General features: G+C 40.4%; 1 protein-coding gene across 6 annotated transcripts in view; it reads right to left on the minus strand.

Moving 5' to 3' along the window:
• The window catches only part of faf1 (Fas (TNFRSF6) associated factor 1), a 394,938-nt gene that overhangs the window by 22,047 nt on the left and 360,522 nt on the right, over positions 1–12,369 (minus strand). For 5 of the 6 annotated variants that reach the window (XM_059647930.1, XM_059647929.1, XM_059647934.1 and 2 more), the window contains one exon: positions 3,758–3,973. The exons of the other annotated variant lie outside the window; for it this stretch is intronic. In XM_059647930.1, the coding sequence (XP_059503913.1) occupies positions 3,758–3,973 (216 nt within the window). The remainder of the gene's footprint in view (positions 1–3,757; positions 3,974–12,369) is intronic. 6 annotated transcript variants of the gene reach the window in all.

A 12,369-nucleotide genomic window follows, 5' to 3' on the forward strand; every position in this document is an offset into this window, starting at 1 on the left:
TATTACATTGTTTCATAATTTTTGGTAGCAGTTTAAAATGATTTATGAATATAAATGTTAATACATATTTCAAATAATAACATCTCTGCCTTCTAACCCTGACATTGTGATCTTGCAGGAGCAGCTCATCAATTTCAAGTATATTACTGGTCAAGACTATTACTTTGCCAAAAGGTCATTCATAAATATACACACATATACAAAAGACTGTATGATCTTTTCTGATGTTGCACATGGAAATTCAAGACATATCTTAAGATGAAATGGAATTTTGGTAATGGGATAATTGGATTAACGTCCAATCTACATCATAAATTATACATTTTATTTTGTCATCATAAATGCTGCATAGTTGCTTACAAAAACTGTCTACATTAATATAGTACGATTATGCCCATCGATTAGTGATGGCTCCACCAATTTCTGTGAAAATCTGAGCAACCTAATCTCCAAAACGAGGGCATTCTGCTGTTAATCAGATAATTATAAATTTATTAGTTAAGTACTGGTCTCTAATCAAGCAGTTTATTTTAAACCAAACATTTTCTAAACTGCATTTATCCCCTACTACATTTATAAAGAGGAGGTGGATTTTGGTTGGGATGATTGCTTAAATAAATTCAATTATCAAAAATACTCATTGGTTGCATTGTTTCAGATGGCTGCACCACAAAAATAACAAACTGTCAGAGGCAGTTCATATAGCATGTACTGCGATTGTTCTAGCAGGTAAGTCCATTTTATCAAGATCAAGATTCAAATTAAATGCATCTCCCTTTCACTCAGAGAATTTGTGAAGGATATACTATTCACAAATGCCCTCCTTTTGAGATGGTATCTGAACAGCCATAGAAACTATGTTCAATATTTGCATTCCAACTGATTGTCAAATTATTTATGTTCCGCACCATTTAACTGATATACTACTCAATTTTGCTGCTCAACCCTTCCTAAGCGTTGTAATAACTTCAACAAATTCACACAATCTGCAACTCTGGTCATAATGAAAGAAGGAGTTAATATTATTTATTTCAAATTAACATCCACTATTTTCTACTTGATATTATCTGATGCCTTTTGTTCTTCATGGAGGCAAGTATAGAAATTGAGTACAAAATGAATCAACCTAGCACTCTATGTCAGTGCTGATGTTTGAAAAGTCAAAGTACTAGACTCACTACTGGATTGGCTCAAAAAGCAAACATGTACGAAACTGAAAATCTATAATTTAATAATAGAAGTGCATTCAAAATATGCATGCACAATGCTAAAGTAATTTCCACTTCAGTAAAAAAAAAAACTGGACAGTATAATTGCATTCGCCATCTGTTCTAAAATTAATATTGCACTGGCAGTGATAATATAGAGATTATTAATGAAGGAAGAAGAAGGGGAAGTGACTTCATGAATACTTAAGCAATTTTGTTCAAGTCAGAAATGTGCAGGTCTAGGTGAAGGCCATGTGATATAAATAAAAAAATTCAGATAAAGTTAATAAAATCCGAATTGGAAAGTAGATATGTCAAGCAGGAGCATAATGGAGTCAGAATGAATGGGTCTTCGTTTGATATGAACAATCATAACAATCTGGGGATTGTGATGACTGTTGGATCCACTATTTTTGCAATGCATGTCATCTCATTATATATGTTTGTCACTTTGCAATTAACTTCATAGATCAACAACTTTATAAACTATATCCTGTGGTTTGTTAAGATTTATAAGTTTTGGCACAGATCTGTAGCTCGGGTTGTGGGTGAGGTTGTTGACTTGCTCATTGAGCTGGTTGGTTAAGATGTTCTTCTCGATTGTTTCATTTTCTGTATTTAATGCCTGCTTAAGCCTTCACAGCTGCCTTATTTTTTGTAAGAAGGAAAATAACAATGCAGAACATTGAGAAAGATAATGGTTCTGAAGGGATTCATGTTCATGTACACTGATTGCACCCATTTGATTGATACCACACAGACTGTGGGTAGGGATAAGTAGATCTACTCTAGCTTTTGGAAGGAACAGATGTCCCTGTACCAACCAAGGTCTTAGTAATTATGCCTGAACAAATGCTATCATGCAATAAATCTTGTTACTCAAAAGCGATGCCTCATCTGTACATGCAGTATAGCAGTGTATCTTCTACTACAAATCAGTGGATATGTCAAGACAAAGGAGAACTGCAGGCAGCAAACTACTTCAAACAATCTTTACCCAGTACAACGTACTGGTTAATGTTTCAAATACCATAAGGTCTACTTGGACTTTAATAAAGCTTTTGACAAGGTTCTGCATGGTAAACTGGTTAGTAAAGTTAGATCACATGGGATTCAGGGAGAGCTTGCCAGTTGGATACAAAGTTGACTTGATGGTAAGAGACAGAGGGTGGTGATGGAAGGTTGTTTTTCAGACTGTAGACCTTTGACCAGTCACGTTCCACAGGAATTGTGCAGGGTCCACTGTTGTTTGTCATTTATGTAAATGGTTTGGATGAAAATTTAGGATACATGGTAAGTAAGTTGTGGATGACACCAAAATTGATGGTATAGTGGACAGTGAAGAAGGTTTTTTAAGATTAAAAAGGGATCTTGATCAATTGGGCCAACGAGCAGAGGAGTGACAAATGGAGTTTAATTTGGACAAATGTGAGATGTGGTGAGATGAACAAGGACAGAAATTATATAGTAAATGGTGGGGCTCCTGGGTAGTGTTTTCAAAGAGAGACCTCAGGTGCAAGTACACAGTTCTTTGAAAGTTGCGTCACAGGTAGATGATGGTTAAGACGATGTCCCGCATGCTTACCTTCATTGTTCAGACTACTGAGAATATTGAGAATAAGAGTTGGGACATGGGTGAGGCTTTTGGAGTACTGTTGCTCTCCTGTAGGAAGGATATTATTAAATTGGGCAGGGTTCATAAAAGATTTACAAGGATGTTTTTGGGACTGGAGCATTTGAGCTATAAGGACAGGCTGGATAGGCTGAAACTTGTATCACTGAAGCGTAGGAAGTTGAGGGCTAACATTGTAGAAATTTATAAAATCTTGACGGGCAGAGAAGATGAATAGCAAAAGGTCTTCTCCCTAGAGTAGAGGAGTTCAAAACTAGAAAGCATGTTTTTAAGGAAAAAGATTTAAAAGGGACCTGAGGGGCAATTGTCAGGTGGTTTGTATGTGGAATGAACTGCTAGAGGGAACGGTTGATGCAAGTACAGTTACAACATTTAAAGACATCTGGACAGGTACATTAATAGAAAAAGGTTTAGAGGGATATGGGCCAAATGCAGGCAAGTGGGACTAGCTTAGTTTGGAAAACTTGGTCAGTATGGGTAAGTTAGAAAGAAGGGTCTGTTTCTGTGCTGGATGATTCTATGACTATCTGTAAAAATAGCATATTTTGTACTGCAACAATATGGCAGAGACCTAGGTATTAGTTGATATCGAGAGGAGTTTTTCAGAACTACTTATGGAGTTAATGCTGATAAAAGGAATTAAGAATTTAAGCTTTTGAAAGTTTGCACAGTAGGTTTTACTAAATCTGACCAGAAGGATTCTTTTAAAGAGAAGCTGCTGATTTTCTTCTCATTTTTTTCATATATCAGAAGCTACACAAAGTGGTTAGTATTTCACAATGTTATTGCATGGCAGAAAGTAAAACGAAAAGAACCAAATAGAATATAATCTGTTTGGAATGAAGATCAAATTATTTGAAAGCGTGTATAATACAAATTGTAGCAGACTCATAAAATAATAACATGAAACACTTACATCTCTTCTAGGGAAGGTACTCAGCAGTTTGTATTCATCCCTTGGGAAGCCTTTGGAAGCCACAAAATCAAAGACAACTTGGAGCCTGTTGCTGGCTAGGAAACGCCGTTCAAAGAATTCCCCACGTGGTGTTCTGATGCGTAGCTTGCTGACAAGTTCAATGCTCTCCTCCCTTGGCTCTGGGGGTAATGATTGCTCAAGGGACAATCGAATAGCCTGGACAAATAAAGAAGCAAAAACCTGAGCAAGTCCTCAGGTCAACTTTATCTTTCTTCTATCTTTATTAGTGGTGCACAAAATATTGACAAAATAAAGATTTAGTCTGTGCAAACACAGATATGACTTATACTCTAACGTCCAAATTAACACGAGGAAAGCATGGCTAACAAACAAATGGTGGTTGGTCATCCCACAGAACACATTAAATAGACCAAAAAAACTCCTTTGGATTTTTCAGCAATTCTGTCAGAAATTAAACGTCACCAAATATCAATATAACTTCTCAAGGGATTACAATTCTTTACTTGCGATGACTTGACCTTGAAACTCCTTCAAAGGCTGTTGTCATAGAATCCCTAGAGAGTGCAAGCAGGACATTCCGCCCACTGAGTCCGAATCGACCCTATGAAAAGCATCCCATGCCACGCCTGGATCCCTGTATTTCCCATGGCTAATCCACCTAGCCTGCACCATTTTGGACTGTGAAAGGAAACCGGATACTGGAAGAATGTGCAGATTCCACACAGACAGTTGTCCGAGGGTGGAATTGAATGCGAGTCCCTCGCACTGTGAGATAGAACTGCTGATCACTGAGCCATTGTGTGGCTGCTCACGTTCTGGTGTCCACCCTTTCCTGGGACGATGTTCCTCTGGATTCTTGGAAAATGCACTCCAACACTTAACCACAGGAGCTACTCCAGCTTTTCACCGTGAGGTTCACTAAACCAGTGCTACCCCAGGATTTGTTTCCTGAACTGTAATCTTGCTCAAGGAGTCCGAGCAAAACTGGAGTCAATGGGATTCGGGAAGTAAGCTCTCTTTGGATTGGAATCATTCTTGGCACAAAGGAAGATGATTTTGATTGTTAGGAGTCAATTGTCTCAATTCCAGGACATCTCTGCAAGGGTTTCTCAGGGTCCTTGGAGCAACCATCTTTAGCTGATTCATGAATGACCTTCCCTCCAACAGAAGGTCAGAAGTGAGTACGTCCACTGATGATTGCACAATGTCCAGCACTATTCAGGACTCTTCAAACAATGCAGTCCACGGCCAAATGGTGCAAGACCTGGACAATATCCAGGCTTGGACTGACAATGGCAAGTACCATTCATGTTATATGAGTGACAGGCAACGACTATCTCCAACAAGAGAATCTAGCCATTGCTTCATGATATTCAATGGTATTTCCAATACTGACCTCCTCACTATCAACATCATGGGAGTTACTTTTGACAAGAAACTGAACTGGCCTAGCTAAATACTGTGGCTCCAAGAGCAAGTTGGAGGCTCGGAATCTTGCAGTGATTAACTCATCTCCTGACTCTCCAAAGCCTGGACACCACCTACAAGTCACAAGGAGTGTGATAACATTACTTGTTTGAAAGACTGCAGCTTTAACAACACTCAAAAAGCTTGACACTATCCAGGATAAAGCTGCCTGTTTGACTGGTATCAAATCCACAAATGTTCACTCCCTCCACCACTGTCGCTCAGTAGTACATACCAGCTACAAGATGCTCTGCTGAAATTCACCAAGGCTCCTGAGATAGCACTTTACAAACCAGAGACCACTAGATACATTAGAACACCATCCTGACTTGGAAATATATTGCTGCTGCTTCAGCATTTTTTTTCTTTATTCATTCACAGGATGAGGGTGTCACTGGCTAGACAGAATTTATTACCCATCCCTAATTGCCCAGAGGGAAGTTAAGAGTCAACCACATTGTTGTGGGTCTGGAGTCACAATTAGGCCAGATCAAATAATGATTTTTTCCAACAATTGACAGTGGATTCACGGTCATCATTAGACCCCGAATTCCAGATATTTTATCTAAATTCAAATTCCACCTTCTAAGATGGCGGGATTCGAACCTGGGTCCCCAGTACATTATCGGGGTCTTGGTATTATCACTGGACTGTTAATCCAATTGGGTCGTTGACTCCTCCTTTTGCTGGATCAAAATCCTGGAAACCCCCTCCCTAACCGCACTGTGGACCTTCCAATAGTGAATGGGGTTCAAGCAGGGAGCTCACCATCAACTTTTCAAGGGCAATTAACCGGGGATGGGCAACATAAGATGGATCAGGCAGTGATGCTCATGTCTTAAGAATAAGTTTAAAAAAAAGAGTTGCAATACTGTTTGTTTGACCTTCAACTTCCATTCTCTGCTGCACTCGATTATTAACGACACACAGTTTCTTCTGAGCTCTTCACTGCTCCTAAGCCCTCACTATTCAGAGCTATTCAACTGCTTTAGCATTTCTCTGAGCTCCAACTACTTTCAGGTAGTTCTGTTGCCCAACTATAAATTGTGTGCAGAGTTGTTTCAAGCCCTACAAAGCTCGTTGGAATCTTCTTCTTTCTCATTACTATCCCCATCAATATCCCTCTATTAATATCTCCATCCTGCCTGTCAAACTGTTTTACCATTCCCATGCACTTCTTGTTCGCAGAAGGCTGACTGTACTGTTTTCACTAATTATATTATGGTGCAGCCACTTTTCTTCCAGCTTGAATGCCTTTGATTCTTATGCTTGCAAATACATATAGAAATCTACACAAAGCTACAGTACACAATAATATGCATGTGTGTATGTGCATGTAACATGTATATGTATTGAAAACAACATATCTACAACTATTCAACAATATTACTAATGCTATTGACTTTAAAGCACAGAATTTTTAATTGGCAGAGATAAAGCAATTACCTTATCAGGGAATTAAAAACATCAGTAGCTCATTAAACTCTTTCCTGTTGCATATGGTCAATTCCCAAAGTTACTATTCTCCAAGGCTTCTCTATACTACGTGAGTTAACAAAGAAGACTGCCTTACAAGAGTACAACTTTGTTCATCAAAACAATTAGAATGATAATGTTAATAATACTAGGTAGAACAAATACCAAGCTGAATAAACATTGATTTGGCCACTAGAAAAACAAATACAGGAAGCTGCTTTATTCCTGCAAAGAATACTACAGCTGTGTGTGAAAATTAGAATTCGAACAGAAATTGTGGGCAAGTGAGTATTATATATGAGAAGCAACAGTCAGCAAGATTCAAACGCGAAAAATAAGCGCCAGACTTACTGCTGGTAACAATGAAAGCTGTTTAGTCTTGCAGGTAAACATCTCATATTACGCTGGCTTTTAACTAGTAAACTCATTCAGCCGCAATAAAAATTTAGCCCAAAAGCAACATTACAGAAAGCATACTAAGGTTCGTAAGGGTTTGGAGTTAAATCCAACTGATTTGCATAGTAATCTAACTTAGCCAAATTACATGTATGTGCTCTGATAAAAAGCTACAGGATCATAACCCTAATCTGCACCTTCTCCAGTCCTGTAAAGCTAAGGCCAAAGTAGCTTTGTCAAAAGGCATAATGCTGCAGATGCTGGAAATCTGAAACAGAGAATGCTGGAGAAACTTGGTAGGTGTGGCAGCATCTGCAGACAGAGAAGAAGGGTGAACTTTTTGAGTCTGGAATAGCTTCTTCAGAACTGCAAGATTTTGGAAACATTTTTATACACATCAAAAGAGGCAGAGGACCAGTACAAAAGACAGTTGGGGGGGGGGGGGTGCTGATAGTGCAGAAAGAGAAAAAGATGTAAAATGGGCGTAAATTAAGGAGTGAAAGCAAGGGAATAGGCTCTCTTGGCTAAAAGCAAATCAAAGACGACACAATCAAGACAAGGCTGTGTGTGGGGGAATGTAAAAAACAGGAAAACAGAAATAATGTTTCAGAGACAGTAGGAACTGCAGATGCTGGAGAATCTGAGATAACAAGGTGTAGAGCTGGATGAACACAGCAGGCCAAGCAGCATCAATGGACTGGATTAGATTAGATTAGATTCCCTACAGTGTGGAAACAGGCCCTTTGGCTCAACAAGTCCACACCACCCCTCCGAGTATCCGAGCCAGACCCATCCCCCTATAACCTACACACCTCTGAACACTACAGGTAATTTAGCATGATCGATCCACCTAGCCTGTACACCTTGGGACTGTGGAAAAAATCAGACAAATCTTTCTGAAGAAGGATCTAGGCCTGAAACGTCAGCTTTCCTGCTCCTCTGATGCTGCTTGGCCTGCTGTGTTCATCCAGCTCTACACCTTGTTATAACAGACATAATGTGGTTAGTTTCTGAAGTTAGTGAATTCAATATTGAGACCTCAAGCCTGTAAACTGTCTAACAGGAAAATAGGTTGTTGCTCCTTGAGTTTGTGTTGGGCTTTGTTAGAAAATTGCAGGAGGCCTACAGCAGAAGTGCTAGCATGAGAACAAGGGGTTTTCCTGAAATGGCAATCAACTGGAAGCTCGGGTCATTTCTATAGGCAGAGTAGAGGCATTCTGCAAAGCGGTCACCTGTCTGCATTTGTAATGTAAAGAAGACTACATTGTGAGCGGTTAATGGAATATACCGGATTGCATGTGAAACAATATTTCATCTAGAAGATTTGTTTGGCGCCTTGGTCAGTGAGGAAGGAGATGGTGATTGGGAAAGTGTTATAACTTTTGTGATTGCAATTAAAAGTGCCATGGAGGAGTATGAAAATTTTCATGAGGATGAAGGAATGGATTGGGTGTCAGCGAGAGAGCAGTCTTTGCAGAATGCTGACAATGGAGGAGAGGAGAAAGTAGGTTTGGTGGTGGCAGCCTGCTGGAGTTGATGGAAATGGCAGAGATGGTCCTTTGAATATGGAAACTGATGGGATAAAAACAAGGACAAGGGAATCCTATCATTGCTCTGGGAATGAGGGGAACAGGTGAAGGCAGATGTGTGAAGTTGGACATGGCTGAGGGCCCTGTCAACCACAATTTTGAAGGGGGTGCTGCTGGATTCCTCTGTTGAGGAAAAGGAAGTAGTGTCAGATGCAGCCTCGTGGAAGATGGCATCATCAGAATGGATGCGACTGAGACAAAGAAATTAAGAGAATGGAATGAATCCTTCCAAGAAGTAGCGTGTGAGGTGGTGTAGTTGAGGTACCCAAGCACATACTAGGTGACTGCTTTGTGGAAAACCACTGTTAAGTCTTTTGAATTGGACCTCTGTTTCTGTAAAAAGTGTCTAAATATATTCTCCAGCATCTTTTAATTCTGAAGAAGCATGTCATACCAGACTCAAAACGTTAACTCTGTTTCTCTATGTACGGATGCTGCCACATCTGTTGAGTTTCTACAGCATTCTCTATGATTGCTAGTAGTTTTGTCTTCATGCCTCATGAAGATCAGTTCACTCAGTACAGATCTGACCTTCTGGCTACGGTTCTGTGTCTTAGAACATTTTTTGGATAACTGTCATCATAACAACTTGTAATGAGCCTTTCACAAAATATAATGTACCAAGGCACTTCATAGGAGCATTCTATTAAATATAACACCAAATTACCTAATAAGGTATTAGGCTGGATGAAGAGTAGCTTGGTCATGGGATGAGGATTTAAAGATCCTTAAAAAAGGAAACAACTGCACCTCCCAGTCGCGAAACATTTTAACTCCCCCTCCCATTCCTCAGATGACATGTCCATCATGGGCCTCCTGCAGTGCCACAATGATGCCACCTGAAGGTTGCAGGAACAGCAACTCATATTCCGCTTGGGAACCCTGCAGCCTAATGGTATCAATGTGGACTTAACAAGCTTCAAAATCACCGCTCCCCCCACTGCATCATAAAACCATCCCTGCTCATCCCCTCCATCCACTGCATCCCAAAACCAGCCCAGCCTGTCTCTGCCTCCCTAACTGTTCTTCCTCTCACACATCCCTTCCTCCCACCTCAAGCCGCACCTCCATTTCCTACCCACTAACCTCATCCCTCCTCCTTGACCTGTCCATCTTCCCTGGACTGACCTATCCCCTCCCTACCTCCCCACCTATACTCTCCTCTCCACCTACCTTCTTTTCTCTCCATCTTTGGTCCACCTCCCCCTCTCTCCCTATTTATTCCAGAACCCTCTCCCCATCCCCCTCTCTGATGAAGGGTCTCGGCTCGAAACGTCAGCTTTTGTGCTCCTGAGATGCTGCTTGGCCTGCTGTGTTCATCCAGCTTCACACTTTGTTATTCTCCAGCATCTGCAGTTCCCATTATCACAAGCTATAGGGAGGGCATTTCTGGGACTTAGGGTCTAAACAACTGAAAGTCTGGCCACCATTGGTGAAGTCAGGGTGCTCAACAGGACACAACTAAATGATTACACATTTTCCTGAGGGATATGGGGCTGGTGGATATTATGATGATGCAGGGGGACACAGCCATGGAAACTTCTGAAAAAAAACGGGAATTTTAAAGTTGAACGGTTGATTGACTCCAAGTCAACATAGATCAGCAAGCCCTAGGGTGATAGTTGAAGCAGGTTGTGTGCAAGTCAAGGCAAGAGCAGAAAACGTTTGGCTGAACTCATATTTACGCAAGATTCAATCTGGGGGATTCTCAGAAGTGCAATGAAGGCTGAAGTAGGCACATTTTTAATCAGTAAAGAAATCAAGGGTTATGGGGAAAAGGCAGGAAGATGAAACTGACAATTATTAGATCAGCTGCGATCTCATTGAATGGCGGAGCAGGCCCAATAGGCATGATGGCTACTCAAAGGAGCAGAAATGGGTCAAGTCTCAAGGTAACGAAGGCATGAACCAGGTTGCAGCAGCAATTTGTTGACACAGGGCAAACTGTAATGATTTTAGACAGGTGGAAATGGGCAGGAATACAGAGAGGATGGTGAGGAGGTATGTCATGGTTTACATAGAATATAATTGGTGACCTTGCTAAGTCCTGTTTCAATATTGTGGCCAGAGAATAAACCTTTGATGAATGATTCAGAAATGAAGAAAAAAATTGTTCTGAAACTCCGTAACTCTTTATTTATGATTTCTGATGTAGCAAAAATATTGGCGTAGCTAATCTCAGGGACAACTATGCCATCAAGTTATGAGCAGACTGTTGTCGAGAGAGGGATACAAGTTGAGAGATAGGAAATGCATTTTGTGCAGAGTTGTAAACAATGGTTCTTTGTTTTCAACTAAGTTTCATGGAGGCTAACTTGATGGGGTACTACTTTACAGAGTACTTAACTCAAAAATTTAATGAGTAATGGAATTCTGAGTAATGAGGGAAGAGGTACTTGTAAAGGTCCCATTCTTTACAACCCAAAAGTGGCCCAAAAGATGGAGTAGGACACAGTAAGAGCCAAACCTGAAGCCCCGAGGTATTAATTAGGTAAGCAGATAGATGATTAGTTGGTGACCCTTAACATTTTTACGCTCTAAAATGGGACAGTAGTTTAAATTAATTCCAGGAAGATTCAAGTGCAATACTGAATACTGTATTATGGTTGAACTATGTGGATTACTTAATATAACAAAATTAATCATTCAATAATGATGCGAAATGTCAAAACCTAAACTGTTAAATGAAATACATTAAAGATGACAAAGCAAATGATGTGTTGCAGCCATAATACTTGGGAGCTGGTTGACACGAGTGTGATCGACTGCAACTATGTACATGGAAAAACCTACAGCTTGTAAAACCTTGGTTCAGAGTTGATGAGCTGGAGTTTGAGCTTTGGACACTGTGAACATCAGGAAGGAGGAAGTTACTTGAACACTTTATTCCAGGAAACAGGTACATCTCTTAGGTAGTGTCAGATTTGTTTTGTGGTCAGAGACAGAACAAAGGTAACTACTATTGAGGCGGGTATGAGTATTCAAAAGGGAGAACTAGAGAAGCCTCAGCCCTTGTACATGCTCTGCAGGAAGAGATCTTGTGGTCTGTGTGGACTAGAGCTCGTACTTAAGGATGGATGAGCAAACTGACCATAATAGGATGGTACGGGGGAAATTCAAGGGAGACGGAGTTAAAAGGAATGTATTAGCAATGGAGGACAGGAAAGCTGGGGGGGATAGATAATGTTGGCTGAAGCCAAGATTAAGCGTTCTGCTTGGCACCAAGGTTAAGGACATCTGCTCAGGGCTGAACAGGGTCATGGAGGAGGAGGGGAAGAATTCAGTTGTTGACTTCCACATAGGATCAAATATTGCAGGGCCAAGCAAGAGATTCTGCTAAGGGTTATCAGTAGCCAGTAGCTAAACTAAAATGCAGAGGCACAAAGGTAATAATATTTGAATTAATACCTGAACCATTTAGAAATTGCCATATCAGAATTAAGACCCGAGAATTGAATGCGTGCTCAAAGATGTCAGTGGAGAAAAATGGGTTTCGATTCATGGGGTACTGGCACCATACTGGGGAAAGAGAGAGGTGTACCACTGGGTAGATCTCTAGATATGATTGGACCCGGGCAAGTTACAGGTACAATGGTTTCATATTTGATAGAGGAATCACTGTTTCCTGTGGCCTGCTTGGATGCCATCAACATAGATGATATT

Source organism: Stegostoma tigrinum, chromosome 8 (genome assembly GCF_030684315.1).
Source record: "Stegostoma tigrinum isolate sSteTig4 chromosome 8, sSteTig4.hap1, whole genome shotgun sequence".
Taxonomy (NCBI): domain Eukaryota; kingdom Metazoa; phylum Chordata; class Chondrichthyes; order Orectolobiformes; family Stegostomatidae; genus Stegostoma; species Stegostoma tigrinum.